Raw genomic sequence first — 18,757 nt, forward strand, 5'->3', positions numbered from 1 at the left:
ATTGGCCTTTTAGCCCTCAGAGCATCAGCTCTCTCTCTTAGTGTCAGAAAATACTTCAAAGTAGGAGAATATTCTTTTTCCCTCTTAAATAATCTCTTCTTCCCCTACTTCACAAAAATCTGAAGGTTTCTATTTAGGACTGGCCATATTTGCAAGCCCAAAATGAGTTAAATATTTTCTGCAAAGTTTTTCTCTTACCACCATGCTGATATGCACGACCTTCTTTAGCTGGAACACCCCTTAGATATCCTTGTTTGAGCAACTGCTATTCCTTTTTCAAGACTCAGCTTAGACATCATGTCTTTTAAGAAGCTCTCATACTCCCTACCCCTCAGTCAATCTGGGCTGGATGCCCCTACCATGTACTGCCATAGCTGCTTCTGCTTGTCTTTTGCAATTTCCCAAACCAGACAGTTTCTGAAGTAGCATATTAGAACTAAATCACCTATGGCATCACATCATGTATTATTTGGTTTCAGAAGTTAGTTGGCTGATAGAGTATAGTTGATGTAGTCTGTCATTATACATTATAATATGCATTGTGTGTAAGAGCCAGAAAAAATATTGTTTTAAATTTCCAGTTGAAATACCTATCTATTTAGCAGCGGTAATCCAATTTACACTTTTTTCATTTACATGAGTATTGTATCACATAACATTTCAGATGGCAAAATCAATATAACTGTGTCTTCAAGAGACATAAGCCAGAAATATAAATTTAAAAACATACATATTCTGTGCCATCTTTTCAAAATTCAGTATACTGAGGTCAGCAATGTACAAAATGAAACTATTTTTGAAGTTGGAGTATGATACCTTGCTCTCTTGGAGCACCATATTATTGAATAACCATTAGAAAAAATTCAGAAATCTTGTCTGTATAGCAATTGGACCATCAGTGATATCTTAAAAGTTAATTTCATATGTCATATGTCACTGATAGTGAAAGGCTGTATGTATCTCTTCCATACACTAGCTGTGTCAGGCAAAAAATATAAAAACATTCCTTTCAGACCACTGCAAAGTAAAATAAACAGATCCATCCCAATATTGTGAAATCCTGTGTTTCTACCTCGAATCTGGCACATTTGTAATATTTTTCCACACTGAAAACTTAACTTTAACCTTTTTGCTTTCCACTTTTTTTCTTTATTTTCAATTTTAACCCTTTTGATGCATGATGCATCCTGAAGGATCATAAACTCAGTGCAGTGCTTTGAGTCACCAGTTCTTATTTGATACTTAGGAAAATAATTTTTAACTTTTTACAGTTAGGCTATTAAAAAGCATACTTTAGAAGTCAGTATTCATCAGTAAATTTAGTGTTAAATTGTTGGACTGATATGTGTGCCAGAATACAAAAGAAATGTGTTAACTTTCTTTAAAATCTGTAAGAATTAAATAAATGAAAAAATTTTTAAATCAGCCTCATCTCTAGATTCTAAGCAGTTATAAAGTATTCTAATAAAACTTAAGTCTGGAAAGATTTCTTCCATATCTAAAAAATAAAGCTGTCATTTTTTTCCTGCCCAGTCAGGAGTGAGAGTAAATAAAACAAATGGGCCTAAAATTCAGTCATTAAAAAGACAAAGATGTAAAACCCAACCTGTACTGTGTTGAATAGAAAGTAAAAATCCCTGTGTCTTCTGATCTTTATAAAGCATGTGGCAACTGTATAGCAACGGAAACTTTATAACATTTCCTTATGACAGCAGCTGTATAGTGGGTTTTGAAGAAGTCTGGTGTAGTGTTTAGTAAAATCAAAGAGGCTGGTTTTGAGGTGTGTTTTTTTTTAATGCTTTGAGTTGTCGTTTTACCAAGGAAAGAAGTTTGGTGTTGGTTTGTTTTTCTCTCTTACATTTAAATCACAGAGTAGTGATTAAAATGAACATTTTTTCATATTAATTCTCATTTGGTCTTTTTCTGAGCAAGATCCTCAATAAAATGAAATCCAGATGCTTTTACACCTACACACTATATTGCTGAGCAAATTATTTATGGAGGGGAAGGCAAGATAAAGTTGCTTTTAAGAGTCCTTTAACGTTATCAGTTTGATAACTAGCAAAACACCTCTACTGCCATTAAATATTTACCAAGACTTGGCTTTGGGCAGGGGGGCAGTTTAGTGCAACAAATTTGACTCCATGCAGTGCCATTGATTAGCTATCAGAAGGACATAGTTAATAAATAACTTTAGGTATTACAGAGCACTTTACATTCTTGTCAAATATTCTTTCTGAAGATGACCTAAAAAAAGTCAGTTACAACCAGCATTCACCCCAGCAATGATTGCACAAGCACAACTATGAAAGAAATAAAGGCCAGGCAGATCAGTTGAGCAGTACTTAAGCAATCTTTCCTAGTGACTGTTGTCATTGCTGCTGGACTTTAGAACTGAACATGTTTACATTTAATTAGAAAGGACACACAGTTTACAGCACAGTAGCTATCAATATCGGATCAGAATTGATTTCCGCTTTCTCCCCTGTGATTGCTTCCTTCAAGCTAATTAAAAAAGGCATATAACCAAAATGACTCACATAAATTTTAAAGCAAAGTAAACAATATTTCCTGGAGACCAAAACAGAAGTAAATGACATTCATCCTGATTGTTAGCTACATTTTTTTGAAAGAATTCTGATGCCTATAAACGTGATACAAGGCATGTTTCAGTGTTATCTGACTGCTGATAAAACAGGTATTCCCTTTTCAAGAAACCTGAACGAATGTTTTACTGAGTTCTTTAGCTCTCAAAGAAACAATAACCTTACTTTTATCTTTATAATCCCTAAAGCACGTAGATAAAGCAGTCTGATAGAAGCTTGGGCTGATTTTATTCAAGTCTTCAATTTTCACATATTATACAGAGAAACTGCTAAAAAATGTAATAAAAATTCATTTCCTTTTAAATAAAGTGTATAGAGTGCATATATAATTTGCTCAAATTAAGGAATCATTCTGGTTTGTGTGAATATTATTTGTCCATAATTAATGTAGCCAAAATCATCAACAAAATCAGGATAAAAGGCAATTTCTTACAACTCTATTCCCTGTACAGAGACCTGCTTTTAATTTCACAAGCTAACGTCTGTTGGTGATTACACCCAAGTACGGTAAAAATGATTTAAAAATCAGAGAAATAAAGGAAAATAGGAGAGATGTAGAGGTTACCCCTCGGGGAGCTCTCCTTCCGTATCTGTGGGTCTGCCATGCAATCCTGCATCTAGAATGGAAGACCATCAAACAGGAAGGAAGCACAGAATGACTCAGGTTCTAAGCAGGTCTTAAGAAACATTAATTAATCAATTCACAAATACTAAGCAGTTCTTCCAGGCACTAAAGATAATGTAGTGAGCTAAACCTCTGTAAGATCAGACATTTTCATCTGCTTTGATTACTGCTGGATCCCCGAACATTTCATATGTACTTGGCACTATGTATGTATAGTTGCTCAATAAATATTTATTGATTGAATGACTCCTTTCAAGGATTATTTTACTACAGGCTAATAATGTTCACTCCGCCACCAGGGGGTCGTCCAGTAGCACTTGTTTCTAGTACTCCAGGAAAACTGCCGAAATCCATAACGGTGACACAGTGATGAGAGTCTGTTTAAAATCTCCCTCCAGAAGAGACTAATTTATCAAAGTTATTTCTGCTTACTTTCTTTCTTTCATTTCCTTTTTAAATCTTAGGCTTTTTATTACTCTTACTATTCACAAAGCAGTCAACCTGGAATTCACATCAGTGAACTACAGGCCAGTACTACATATCCATAGCTTATATTCTGCAGGGCACATACCAGTCACAAAGATCCTAGTCAACCATTAAAACATAAAAAATTTAAGAACCACACACGAAGCAGTTCTGTGGAATCAATAATTAACTAATCAGTTCCACAGACATTTATTAAATCCTTTTCTGGGCACTAGAGATCAGATGTTGAAAAAAAAATTGCTTTTCATCTATCCAGTTGAAAGGTCAGAGTACTATAGAAACATATGAGAGGATCACCTCATCTGGACAGCAGGTCAGATTTCTTGGCGAAACTGAGATCTACAGGATGAGGAGGAGCTAGTTAAGTAAAAGAGGATAAGGTCAGTGTTCTAGGAGATAGGAAAGTTGTTCACCCTGACTGGAGTATAGAGGTAAATAGGTGAATAATGAGAAATGAGCTGGAAAGAGAGGCATGAGGAGCTTTGTAAATGATGCTTAAAGAATGTGGACTTTATCCTCAGAGCAATGAGGAGTCATGGAAGTGTTTTAATCCAAGTAGTCATGTATTCACATGTGTGCTTTAGAAAACTCACTCGAGGCAAGGAACAAGTGAGGACTATGCAGTAACCTACTTAAGGAAGTAATAGCAGGCACTCTATATTAAGATAATGGTAATAGGGCTGGAAAGAAATACTAGAAAGATGCAAGGGAGATTTAAGTTTAAATCAAAAAGATTGATAAGATTGTGTGTTGAGAAATGGATGTCAAGGATGATGAATAGGCTTTGAGCTTGAACACTAAGTTGAGAGTGGTGCCCAGTGAGAAAGGAGGGAAAGAAAGGGCTGATTTGTAGAGGGGTATAAAATGAGATTAGGAGTTTAGTTTTAGACATACTAAGTTGTAAATATTTGCAAGATGGTCAAGCAGAGATGTCTCTTAGGTGGTAGTGTAGATCTGGTGCTCAGGATAGAAATCTGAGCTGGAAAGTAAGACCTCAGAGTTAAAAGTCATTACTGATGTGACTGATTTAAGTCATGAGAGTGAGTTGAAATCGAGCGAGAGTGGCTAGAATGAGAAGAGAAGACATCAACAGTTAAGGGTTAGATAAAGGAAAAGAACCCAGATAAGATTGAGAAGCATCAAGAAATAACTTTCGATGAAGCAGAAAACCAGAAGTGTATTTTCATGGAAAGCATGGAAGGAAAGCATTTCCAGAAAGAATTGGCTTCCAATAGGTCAAATAACATAAAGATTAAAGGGTGTTTTTTATACTGAGCAACAAGATCATTGGAGCAGTTTTGGACACAGCAGATGGCAGAGCCTTGAATTGAAGTTGAGGTAAAGACAGCAAGCTCAGACAATTTAATTCTAAGTAAGATGATCCCAAACTAGGTCCAAGAGAAACCCCATCTTTTAGACCAGACTGGCATATCTTTAGAACCTAGTGAGTCCAAATCCCTGCTAGAAAAACAAAACAAAAGAATCTTCGTAAGTAGTAAATCTGGCCCAAGTAAATGAATAAAAGGTGAGTTCTAGAACTTTATTGTATTTCCTAGATTTGAGCCTCAGTATAGTTCCATGTTCTCTTGAAATTCCAGGACTATCCCACTCAGAGAAGGAACAAAGTGAGTCTTGGCAGTTGGAGGCTGTTTGTCCTATAATGCAGGACACAAAACACCCCCTAGCCAGACCAGAACAATTCTTGTTCCCCTCTCTTTAAAATCCTTCAGCAGCTTCTCGTTTGCCTTCAGACAAAGACCAAAATCCTCCTCATGTTCCAAGAAGGCCCTGTGTAAGCTAATGCCAACCACTTGTTCACTGGTACTGACACTAGTTGTAACTGGACTTCATTGAGCTCATGAGCCACCCTTTCTCTTATTATAAAGCCTTGGGACATGCTCTTCCCTGCACCTAAAATTCCTCTTCACCTCTCTTCTAATTAATACCTACTCTGTCTCTAAATTTCAACTCAAGCGTCACATCCTTTCCTTTATAGCATTTATAGTAGCTTGAAATGTGTATTTTCTAGCTCTAGCTCTAGCAGAGTGCCCAGCACACAGTAGTCATTCATTTACATGAGGGAGGGCAGCAGGGCCTGATATGTCACAGTGCAGCCACCCAATTCCAAGTAAAGCAGAGCACGTGCTTCCAATATGCGTGAACTGACAAAACCCTGTTCAGTTAATCAAGTAACTGTTCAGCTCTGTATCCAGCACTGTGAGGGTTGTGATTGTCTCATGAAATGAATCTGTTTAGATCTCATAGGTGAGATCACCATTCGTGCTTATCCTAAGCTGTGTATATAATGTGAAATAAAACTCTCTACTTAATAGGATTTAATTTACTTTCCCTAAGGGAGTCACTTAGGTCCTCAATAAAATTGAAAATTATTTACCCTATGTAGGAACAGTTGGTTATTTGCTATTTTAACATTTGTAGTATAATCATTTATTCACACAGATGGTATGAAGTATAGTTTCCAATAGTGAGCAAACTACCCAGCCATTTGCTAAGAAACTGGCTAGTGAGAGTGTGTGCCCAGCTCTTCAAAAATCTTTTTATCTAGAACTGACCCTCATTCAGGTGACACTCTTCCTTTGTGACGGTTCTTAGACTGAGTACCCACCTCAGTAGAATTAAGATGACAAACTGTGATATTTGGCATTTAACTAGGCCTCAGCATTGTGAGATCACTTATATCTAAAGGTGACTGAGTCCAACCTTCTACATTGTGCCAGGATTTCTTCTATGCCATTTCTAACAGCTTATTATCTAGCAGCTTACATAAATGCAATAGCTGATCACAGGTAGGGCTTACCCTATGGAGGTGCTTCAGTGTATCACTTACAAACAAACTATGGTAGACATGGCTGGATTCAGGTCTGATTTGGACATTATGCCATTGCTGGCCAATCTTGTCCTTGTTTCTTTCTATCTCATGTCACTTTCCATTCCTACTGAACATGTGGTTAGCCAGTTTTCATTACCTCTCTGTATGTGTGTTACGGGAGTGGGATTTAATAGATTTTGTTTGTTAGAACAGTTTAGATTTACAATAAAATTGAGATGTACAGAGTTCTCATATACCTCCTCCCACACAGTTTCCCAATTATTAATATCTTAAATTGGTGTGGCACATTTGTTATAATTAATGAAACCATATTAATATATTAGTATTACCTAAAGTCCATAGTTGAGGTTAGGATACACTCTTGTGTTGTGCAGTTCTATGGGTTTTCAAAAATACAGAACATCTTGTATCCAGTGTTACAGTGTTATACAGAATTGTTTCACAACACTTAAAAAAGCCATGTGTTTTGCCTTTTTATCCCTCTCTGCCTCCCCCTGAACTCTTGACCAACTATTGATCTTTTTACTTTCTCTGTAGTTTTACCTTTTCCACAACTTTATTTAGTTGGAATTATACAGTATATAGTCTTCCAGACTGGCTTCTTTCACTAAGTAATATGCATTTTAGATTCCTCCATGTATTTTCATGATTTGCTAGCTCATTTTTTATTACTAAATAATATTCCATTATATGGATATACCATAGTTTGTTTATATATTAACCTACTGAAAGATATCTTGATTGCTTCCAGTTTGGGGAAATTTTGAATAAAACTGCTATAAACATTCACGTGCAGGTTTTTGTGTAGTCATAGGTTTTTATTACTATTGGGTAAACAGGAGCACCACCATTGTATCATATGGTAAGATTATGTTTAGCTTTATAAGAAACTGCCAGACTGTCTTAAAGAGTAGTTGTTCCATTTTGCATTCCCACCACCAAACTCAACGAGAGTTCCTGTTGCTCCACATCCTCATTAGAATTTCATGTTACTACTTTTCTGGGTTTAACCATTCCAATAGGTATAAGTGGTATCTCCTTCATCAGAGTTTTCCTTGTGTAGATCCTATACATATTTTGTTAGATTTATATCTAAATATGTCATTTTGGGGTGTGGTAAGATAAGTGGTATTATATTTTAATTTTTAATTGGAATTGTTCACTGCTACTACATAGAAAGGCAGTTGACTTTATATTGACCTTGCAACCATGTTATAATCACTTATTAGTTCCAGGAGTTTTGTTGTTTTATTTTTAATGAGTCTTTGAGATTTTCTACATATTCAATCATGTTATCTGTGAAAAAAGATAGTTTTATTTCTTCCTTCTTAATTTGTATACCTTTTATTTCATTTTCTTGTCTTATTGCATTAACTAGGCCTTCCAATGCTCTGTTGAACAGGAGTGGTGAGAGGAAACATCCTTGCCTTGGTCCTAATCTTTAGGAGAAGGCATCTAATTTCTCACCATTATGTGTAATGTTAACTGTTGGTTTTTTGTAGATGTTCTATATCAAGTTGGGAAATTTCTTCTGTCTTTCTAGTTGGCTGAGAGTTTTTAATCATCAATGGACGTTAGATTTTGCCAGTGCTTCTTCATTTATTGATATGTTCAAATGATTTTTCTTCTTTAAATTGTTTTGTGATGGATTACATTAGTTGATTTTTTAATGTTGTGTACATAAAATAAATCCTGCTTGGTCATCGTGCATAGTTCTTTGTCTGCTTGTTGAGTTTGATTTGCTAGTAATTTGTTTGGGATTTTTCGTCTGTCTTCATGAGAGTTACTGTTCCATACATTTTCCTTTTTTGTAATGTCTTTATCTGGTTTTCATATTAGGGTAATACTGAGCTCATGGATTAAGTTAAGAACTGTTTCCTCTCTTTACATTTTCTGGCGGAGATTATAGAAAATTGTTATCATTTCTTCCTTAAATGTTTGATGACTCACCTGGGTTCATACTTCCTTTTGGGGGGATGCTATTGATTATTTATTCAATTTCTTTAATAAATAAAGGGTTTTTCAGATTATCTATCTCTCCTTGTATGAGTTTTGGTAGTTTGTATCTTGCAAGGAATTTGGTCCATTTTATCTAAGTTATTAAATGTGTGGACATAGAGTTGTTTGTATCATTACTTCATTATCCTTTTAGTGCCCCTGGGGTCAGTAATGATAACATCTCTTACATTTCTGATACTAATAATTTGTATCTTCTCTCTTTCTTTTTTCTTGGTTAGCCTGGCTAGAGATTTATCAATTTTATTACTTGCAATAGGCCAAAAATGACCCCCCCCCAAAAAAGATAATCACATTAAATCACTAGAACCTTTAAGTGTTACCTTATGTGGTAAAAGATGTGACAAATCTCCAAATACTTGTGAACTAAACAATACTTTGCTAAATAATTCTTTAGTCAAAGTATTCTCACAGGAAATTTAAAAATATATATGGAAGTGGATGAAAATGGAAGTACAGCATAGCAAAATTTGTGGAACACAGCAAAAGCAGTGCTGAGAGGGAAATTTATAGCACTAAATGCATACATTCAGAAAATTGGAAATGTATCAAATCAACAGTCTAAGGTCCTACTTCAAGACTCTAGAAAGAGAACAGAAAAATAAATGCAAAGCAAACAGGAGGAAGAAAATATTTAAAATAAGAACAGAAAGAAGTAACTAAGAGCAGAGAGAAGACAGTACCAATATCAGGAATGAACAGAAAGGCTATCACTATAGATTTTACAGAGACAGAAACAATAAGGGATTACTATGAACGGCCCTACATACATAAAAATAACAACTTAGAAATTACAAACCAATTCCTCAGAAAAGCACATTATCACCTTAGTGATATGTGTTATGGCCTAGATGAATCGCCAGAGAATTATGCTGAGTGAAAAAAAGACAATCCCCAAACTTTTCCATTTATATAACACTCTTGAATTATCATTATAGAGATGGGAAACAGATCAGTAGTTGTTAGAGTTTAAGGAGGTGGTAAGGAAGTAGGGAAACATGAGGAATCTTTGTGGTGATGTAACTGTTTTGTTTCTTGACTGTATCAATGTCAGTATATTGATGGTGCTATTATACTATAATTTTACAAAATGTTACTATTGGGGGAAAGTGGTAAAGGGTACCAAGGATCTTTCTGTATTATTTCTCACAACTGCATATGAATTTGCAATGGTCTTAAAATAAAAGGGTTGGTTTTAAAATATTCCATTCAAAAATGGAATGGAATGGAATGGAGTGTGGGTGATAGAAAGCAGTGGAGAATATGGGGTGGGACTGTGCACAAGTATAAGGAGAAAAGGAAGGGAAATAAAATTGATGTGACTTTTCTGTGATACTAGAGCCCAGTTGTTAAAATGGAGCATTTAAGCAACAATGTTCAATAAGTATTTTTTGTCTGTCTCTTATAAAGAAGCCACTGTGTTAGGCCCTAGAAGGAAACAAAGAAGAGTAAAACATGGTCCCTTCCTTCAATAGCATTAGATCAAAGGAGAGAAGATAAAACAAGTATTCATTAGCTATAAGGTGTAGTAGAAAGTGATGAATATAAGGGACATGGTCTAGGAGCTTAGAGGAAAGTGTCTCCTTGGGCAGGATATGGAGGTGTGACTTCATGACGGTTGTGGCAATTCATCTGGATCTTGAAGGGTAATGAGTGGAGGCAACAGTGTGAGCAATAAACCAGAGTGAAAAGTCTGAGGGTATTTGTAAAGAACAGTTTATATTTCCATTTGGCTGGAATAAAAAGTTTTTGATAGAGTAGATAGCAAGAATTCTGAAAAGAATAGTAGGACAGATTTCTGGAGCACTTTGAATGCCAGACTAAATAAAACCTTGGACATCAGCCTAGAATTCCATATCCAGTGAAATTATCCTCCAAAAGTGAAGGAGAAATAAAAGCTTTCTTGGGTAGACAAAAACTGAGGAAATTTGACACCAATACACCTGCCTTGCAAAAAATGTTTAAAGAAGTTCTTCAGAGAAAAGGCAATCACATTAAGTCAGAAACTCAGATTAAATTAATTGATGCAATAAACCAGGAAGTAAAAACAGACACTGTCCTTTCAGAAAATGTATACTTAGGACAACATAACACATACTTCTGCTTTCCATACTTGTTTTGTCTTTATTTATTTTAATTCAGTAAAACAAGCCAAACCTGCCTCTTTTTTTAGAATGATTTAATAATGTTATCAGTAAATAATAAAGGTTAGAAAAACTACTTTACTTCTCCCAGTTCATGAAAAATCTGTAGCAACGAGCAATTGTTTTTCATCCAAGTATTTATAAAATGTCTACGTATTGTGTAAGTCTTACACAAAATTAATTAGAAATAAACTATTTCTTTAAAAAATTATGCATGTACGAATGCCTGGTTTTTGACAAGTATTATGCTAGATATGTCCACACAGGTAGATCACCTCATTTTGTTTTCATAGGAACTCAATGAGGTTTTTCTCAGTGTTTTAGATTTGAAGAAATTAATACTCAAAGGGGTAAAGTATTTTTCCCGAGGTCAGATACAGTGAACAACAGGACTGAAATTTGAATCTACTTCGGAGCCCAGGTCTGGCATCTTTTCATTTACACCAGGTTTGGCATTCTTGACAGAATAGGCTGGATAATTCTTGGTTGTGGGGGCCTGTCCTCTGCTATGTAGAATGTTTAGCAACATCTCTAGCCTCTACCCACTACATGCTAATAGCATCCCTCCTCCAGTGGTAACAGTGAAAAGTGTCTCCAGACATTGCAAAACGTCCCCTGAGGGGCAAAATTACTCCCAGTGGAAGAACTATTGGTCTTTACTGTAACACCTCACCTCTAAATTTTTAATTCAAAAATATTCAGTTAAAGCAAAACACATATATATAAAACACAATTGACTGAGGAATTACTGTAAATAAATGAAGCATGAGCAGAATAGTAAGTACATATTGTTGGATGGTGACCTCATGGAAGACTTAAGAAATAGTTGATCATGGAGGCAAGAATCCAGGAAAAGTAGCATCAAAACTTGGTATAAATGGAAAATACTAGTTGCAAAACTAACATGAATTTGAGTGTGACCTTACAATTGCGAGAGAGTTGAACAAGCAGATAAGCAGACAAGCTGAGAGGAACATAAATATCGACAAGCAAAACAGAAATGTGGGTCATAAACCTGAAAATTCCAAGGTATTTTAAGCTGAGGCAGCACAGAGAGTCAGGGATCAGGAAAATAATTAGGACCACAGACATGAGGAAATAGATCAGGAGATGTTGAAATGAAGACAGAAACCACTACAGAGAGGAATTTATTACATGCTACTTACTGGTATAATGCCTAGGTAGGCCTGCTGTTGGACTCAATGTGGTAATAAGCAGCATAGGAGATAAGGCATAGTGTCCTTTGATGTGGATTCGAATTATAATATGAAAGATTACTGAGTAAAAACATTTTAAACATCTGACTTTCCATACTAAATTAGAAAAATTATTTCATTACAAATTACATAATTACAAAAGTGAATTGAATTGTTTATGATAGTACCTCATTATCTTCATGATAGAGATAGTTACCATCCTATGTCAGTACTGTGTGAGCTACACTATTTCTGAGAATGATTTAACCTCTAAGACTGATTTAATGTTTTTTTCTGCTGTTTATTATTTATTCTTACTATAACTTAAAATATTTCCCCATGCAATGTAACTTAAGTGTCATTAAACTGTAATGCTGCTGCCATGCTAAAAATGCATCTGAAAATTAATAACTTTGGGAAGAGGTTAAATGTGATATGACTGGAGAAAGCTAAACAATGTGGCTCTCTTGTTGATTTAGTAAAGAGCATTCTGAGGGAGAAAACAGCACTAAAACAAAAATGTGCTTCAGTGGTTATAGATTTCTAAACATTTGATTTATTAAAGTTCTTAAGGAATGCATTCTTGACATAAAATAAAATTGCCCTATGTAATTTAATATGTTGGAATTGGGAAGTAAATCACAAGATGAAACTGAGGAAAACTACGAACCATTATATAAGTTCTAAGAAGGAAAGAGTAGGTTCTCTGAGACAGGATAGCAAAGAGGGAACATCAAAATTTAGATGGAAGAGTCATAAAAGGTTTCTCTGAGAAAGCAGTATTTATGCTGAGCCCTAGTGGATGAGTAGGAGTTGGTCATGTAGAAGCGTAGAGGGAAAGGCATTCCAAACAAATGATTCAAGCAGGAAAAGCTTGATGTACCTGAGAAATGGAATGTCCGCTAGAAGGTGGTAGATAGAGAGGCCAGATGACAGAGGGCTTTGTAGCCCATGGCAAGTAGAGGAATGTTCCAGCTTAGGAAAAAGACTATGGTGTGGGTTCAGATTCTGTCTCTGCTAGGGGTGTGAGATTAATTAGATTACTTATCTCTCTTTGTTTCAGTTTCTTCATTAGTAAAAAAGTAATATTAATAGGACTTCCTTCATAAGTTGTTGTGAGGTTTAGTAAGTTAAGTTTGTAATATGTTATTATTTTAGAGATTTATTCTGGGTGTAATGAGGTGCTATTGCAGGATTTTAAGTGACATTAATTTATCTTTTTAAAAGATCTCTCCAGCTGCTGTTTCAGTTTGAGAAAGTCTTGGTGGGAATTTAAAGGTTCCCAAGGCATTTTGAATGATGAATAGCTTTTCAAGCTTGAAAATAAAGGGTCTCAGTTACAGTCCATCTGAGAGAAAAATTAAAATCAGGTAGTATAAATTTGCCCAAAAACGTGATTAAATGATAGAGGACTAGTAAATAATGAATGATTAGGAAATTAAATTCGTATAACATTGATCTTAATAATGGTGCAGTTTTTTAAACTGAGTCATTGATTTGTAATATTTAATTGGTTGTAGTATACTGGATGATGTTTTAGACATCATAGACAAATGCAGAATTCTCAAAGTAAGCTGGCCTATTGTTAGTTATTTAAATGACAAGTGTACATGTAAGATTAAAATATAAAGGAATAGGGTAGACAAAGATTTTTTAAATAGGACACAAAAAAGCACTGCCATTAATGAAACAATGATGAATTGGACTTCTTTAAAATTAAGAACTTACAGTCATCAAAAGACAATATAAAGAGAAAGAAGTATCACTGCACCCCCACTGAAATGGCAGTGCCACTCTGAGGGTGCACGTAGAGCAACTGGAACTCCATTGCTGATGGGAATGTCAATGATATGACCACTTTGGGAAACTGTTTGCAGTATCTACTAAATCTGAACACACATATACCCTACGGAGAAATTCTGCTCCAGAAATGAGTGCTTATGTCAATTATATCTCAATAAAGTTTAGGGGGGAAACTCCAAAACTGAGCAAAAAAAAATAAGAAATGAGTACATAGGCCCATCAAAAGACACTTAGAAGAATTACTCATAGCAGCAACAATGGAATGGTTTAATTAGTTGCCATATATTTATAGAATGAAATACTTCATAGCATTGGAAAAAAAAAGAGCTCCATGCAACAACAGGATGAATGTTAAGCAAAACAAGTCAGACAAAAAGTTCAAAAACAGGCAATATTTATCTTGATAGAGGTTGGATTAGTGTTTACCTTTGGAGAGGGAATCAACTAGGGGGACTGGAGTCGTCTTTTGCATTTCTTCTGTATTTTGTTCTTTACATTTTGTCAGGCTGAATACTTTAGATTTGTGCATTTTATGTAATTTAAAATGTAATTGACATTCAAAGGTAAAGAACATAGACTTTTTAAAGGTTGTTTTGTTTGTTTTTAGTTTCTTTCTTTCTTGGATCTTTCAAATAGACAAAGAGAGTGGACTGAAAGAAATTGGAACTTGGAAGAATGCAGAAAATATGAGGGAACATGGAAAAAATAGGAAAATGAGCAAGAGACAGGTGTCTTTAAGCGTATGGATTGGTAGAAAGAAACGAGAAGACTGAAATAAGGGTTAGATACGTAACAAGGTGAAAACCATGAAGTAAGATACTTTTTTTTCCACTCTGCAAACCTGGCACTATACACCGGGTGATTCTTATTTCATGTTTAGTAATCAGTTGACCACAGTTTAGCAGCATTCTTACTTCTTAGGGACTAATTTGAATCCTGAAATGATTTCTTTTGGGATGCTAGCTGTCCCCATCTCAGGGCCCCCTTATTTCTGTGTGACACCTTCTCCAAAGTGAGCACCCTGGAGAGGCTTATAGGTTACTTACGCAAAAAGAAGAAGTCTGTAATTAGTTTGGACAGTTTTAAATAAAGTATTAGAAGAGATATTCAGCCAGAGCTAAATAAAGTTCCCTGACTAGCTTTTTGGAGCTTTAAGAATTATATTACTTTCTTTCAACATTATCAGTCTGTGTTACATAGTTAGATTGTTTTACTTCAAGTCTCCCATCGACATTTCCTTTGTATGCATATACTGAAATGATTTTATTTAATAAAAAAAAGAACATCTCCTGTGTGGATTTTAAATTTCCCTTATTAAATATTTATATTTTCAAAATGTCTTTATTTAATTGAGTGAGGTGCTTGGTGCCATTTCAAAATAACCTCAGGTGGTAGGTGTAATGACATATCAAAGATTTGACCTTTAGCATTTAGGATTCTATTTGTCTGCATTTTCTTCTGCATTCATTTAGTATTAATTTATATGCTGTTTCTCTGTATGACTTAATGAGTGCATGTATTTGGCATCAGATTCATTAACAAAAAGAAAATATATCTGCATACACATTATTTCTGTGCAGTCTGACTAGTGACTTTAACTTCATTTATATCTCAACTGTGACAAGTAGAAAATGCTGTGTATAAGGCTAATCAGTATTTGTACAAACCTCATTCATTCTCATTAAGTGTTCAGTGGAAAAGACCCAGGATCTGCTAAACTGATGCTCACTCTCTTACTTCTCACTTCTTTGCAGTCAGCTTATTATATTCTTTTATTTACCTAGAGATGCCTTATTTTCCAGTTCTTTGCTATTCCTTTTAAAGAAAATTGAATGTAATATTTACACTGATATAATTAAATTAACATCTTGCAGCATCTTTTTGTATGCTTTGGTAGCAAAGATAATCATTTGTCTGGGTAGCTTTCAGCCTAGAAGCAGAGATACGGACAATTATGAAGTATAATATTGTGATATAAAAATGATTTTCATTTACTCATCTAAGTATGTCTTTATTGATTTTTTAGAAATGGATATTTCTAACTGGAGATTTTCATTAAGGATTTTATTGGTCAGTTAGCCTACATATTGAGGTTTAAATTATTTGTTTTTATATTTTCTCAGTCTCCACAAATCTTTATCCCAAGAAGAAAATCTGAAGGATCAGTTTAACCATACCCTTAGTACGTATGAAGAAGCTTTGAAAAATAGAGAGAACATTGTTTCCATCACCCAACAACAAAATGACGAACTAGCTACCCAACTGCAGCAGGCTCTGACAGATCGAGCAAACATGGAATTAGAGCTTCAGCACGCCGTAGAGGCTTCCCGAGCGGCCAATGACAAAGTTCAGAAGTAAGTAAAATGGTCTTCCTTCATTTCAAAAGCATAAATCACAAGCACTTTCTTTTGGCAACTGAATAACATATTATTTATTATTCATGCTATTAATAGTTTAAGACGAAAGTAGATTGAGCCAAAATAACTTTTTTGATTGCTTATCATATCCGTATTGGGGTCAAAAAGTCATTTATTTGGGAATCATGGTTACTATGTAGGGCAAACCACTTTTATTTAATAATTGATCTTCATGAGCTCATGGAGGCCATATGATTAAAATCATTTCATAGATAATAGGTAAAGTTGTTAGCAAGGGGAAGAGGCAGTCAAGTTACCAGCTTTACTCATTTAGCTTCACAATAATCCTGTTTGAGTTGAGATCATCACTGACCTTGCATCCTGAGAACTCTAGGCACATAGAATCCAGTACAGTGAAATTAATTTTCTCGTGCTGTTCTCCTGAAGTATTCAATACAGCTTTTCAAAGTGCATGATTATACTTGTTTATTTTCAGTGATCTTTACATTTTTATTAAAATTTAAATAAAGCTACATAATGAGTCAGTCCTTAATGATAGCTAGCAAAATGTTAACAAATAACTTATCAGACAAAGAAGTCACTTGTTAATTTGTGGGATTTGAACACCATAGCAGAATTTTCTAAGACAGCTTTAATGTAATAGAATTTGTCATTTTAACTGAGCCCTTCTTCATGTTATTGTTAACAGCATTACGTCATTCATACACCTAATCGCCATCAATTTCTAAAACATACCTTATTCCTTAATGTTTTTTTTTTTCAGTTTTACAGTATGAAGAAGTAGTGCTAACTTCAAGGTTTCTTACTTCTAACTACTTTTTACCTGAAAATAAGCCATCTCAAACATTTCCCCAACATCCCTGAAATTATATTTTGAATAGCCCAAGGTCAGGAAAAATTTATAGTCAAGACTGTTTTAAGACAGATTAAGAACTATCCATATTAATCTTTACTATCAGTGTCAGTACCTTGAAACTTAATGATTTATGGTATTATATTCTTACAGGTTTAAAGATTAAGTTATATTCAGTCAGGACTGTATCCAATTATTCACAATGTACACTAACATTCTAAGATCACCAAGATAGATACATATAGATAGATCTCATTTCCTTTTGTCAGTCAAGATCTGACTTAACTCTATTTGCTAAAAATCTACCAATAGTTAAAAATTTCAAAATTTTCTTTATATTTAATCCTTTATTTCTATGCATAACTGAAATTCCCTAAAACAGTGTTTCCCAGAGACCAATTAGATTTCTAAAAAATCTTTGGAAATGTTGTCAACTTTTATTTTTTAGATCTCATCAACTATTATTATGTAAAAGAAATAACTTTCTACCCCAACAATTAGAAATAACGTCTTCTCAGATAGTGCTTTAAATTGAATAAGTTTAACCTTTTGAAAAACTCAATATTGTCCTTATTCTTATATTTAAAAATAGACAAATGAAGACTTTTTAATGGAAATGAGTTTAAGTTGACAGATTTTAAGTGCAACAGTTACATCATTTACAGGAGTTGTGTTTAATTTAAATGTTAAATCTTTTTTCTGATTTCCAGCAATAAGACCTAGATGAAATATTGTCATGCTTTCCTTTCATATTCAATATACTATGTTTAATTTTTAATTGCCCTCAAGTGTGCACTATACGTTCATTGTAGTTAATGTGGGCATCAGCCTATTTTATTGGGTATAAGACAATAACCTTCCAGGAAACCAGTAAGACTTACAAGACTTTGTTAGGTGGTATTAATATTCTCCATGTAATTGGAAATTACTATTATTAACAATTATTTTTGAAGGTCCTTTGTAAATATATCAGGCAATAATTAAAATTTAAACTAAAAAGTTACACATTACCCCCTTTTCCCTTCATAACCAAATTTCTTAAATTTCTGATCTGTATTCACTGTCTCTAATTTTTCAATTTTCATTTGCTCTCCTGCTACTCAGTGTACTTATACTAAAATTGTTCTTTTTAAGATTACCGGTAATTTCCTAAGTATTAAGTTCAATGACCTATTCCTAATTATATTTTATTATAAAACTAATACATGATCATAGTTAAAAAAAATAAGTAAAAGCGTTTATATACCTTCAGCAATACAGCATGGCAATTAAAAGCCGAGGCTCTGAATTGAGAATGTATAGGTATGTGAACTTGAACATTTTATTATAACACACTGTGCTGATGTGGACAGTAATACTCCTACCGTACAACGTTATAAGAATTAGATGAGATAATACATGTAATGCTTTTAGAACAGTGCATGTTGCATAGTCCCTCCTTCTCTTGTAATTTCACTCATACTGCACTATTTCATTTTTCAGAAGGGCACTACTTTTTCAAAGCTAAATGCTTTTGTATATGTGGTCTCTCTGCTTGGAGCCTTTTGCCCTTTTCCGCTATGAGAAAGAAGCTTATTCATCCTGTGAGGTTCATTGCAGCATAGAAGATAGAGGCAAGCTTTGTAGTCAAGTCAGACAGACCTGTGTTTGAATCCCTGCCTTCCTATTTGTTAGCTGTGAGATTTGGGGCAAATTACTTATCCCGGGAAGCAAAAGTTTTTCAGTTAAAGAAGTTGGACAGTAACACTGGCTTCATAGGCAGAGTTGATGTGAAGAATAAACTGGATAATATGTAAAAG

General features: G+C 34.4%; 1 protein-coding gene across 5 annotated transcripts in view; it reads left to right on the forward strand.

Annotated features, from left to right (window-relative positions):
- MIPOL1 (mirror-image polydactyly 1) overlaps positions 1 to 18,757 on the forward strand; it is a 250,717-nt gene that overhangs the window by 197,427 nt on the left and 34,533 nt on the right. For all 5 annotated transcript variants that reach the window (XM_015246561.2, XM_072962951.1, XM_072962950.1 and 2 more), the window contains one exon: positions 15,851 to 16,081. In XM_015246561.2, coding sequence (XP_015102047.1) covers positions 15,851 to 16,081 — 231 coding nt within the window. The remainder of the gene's footprint in view (positions 1 to 15,850; positions 16,082 to 18,757) is intronic.

Source organism: Vicugna pacos, chromosome 6 (genome assembly GCF_048564905.1).
Source record: "Vicugna pacos chromosome 6, VicPac4, whole genome shotgun sequence".
NCBI classification, from domain to species: domain Eukaryota; kingdom Metazoa; phylum Chordata; class Mammalia; order Artiodactyla; family Camelidae; genus Vicugna; species Vicugna pacos.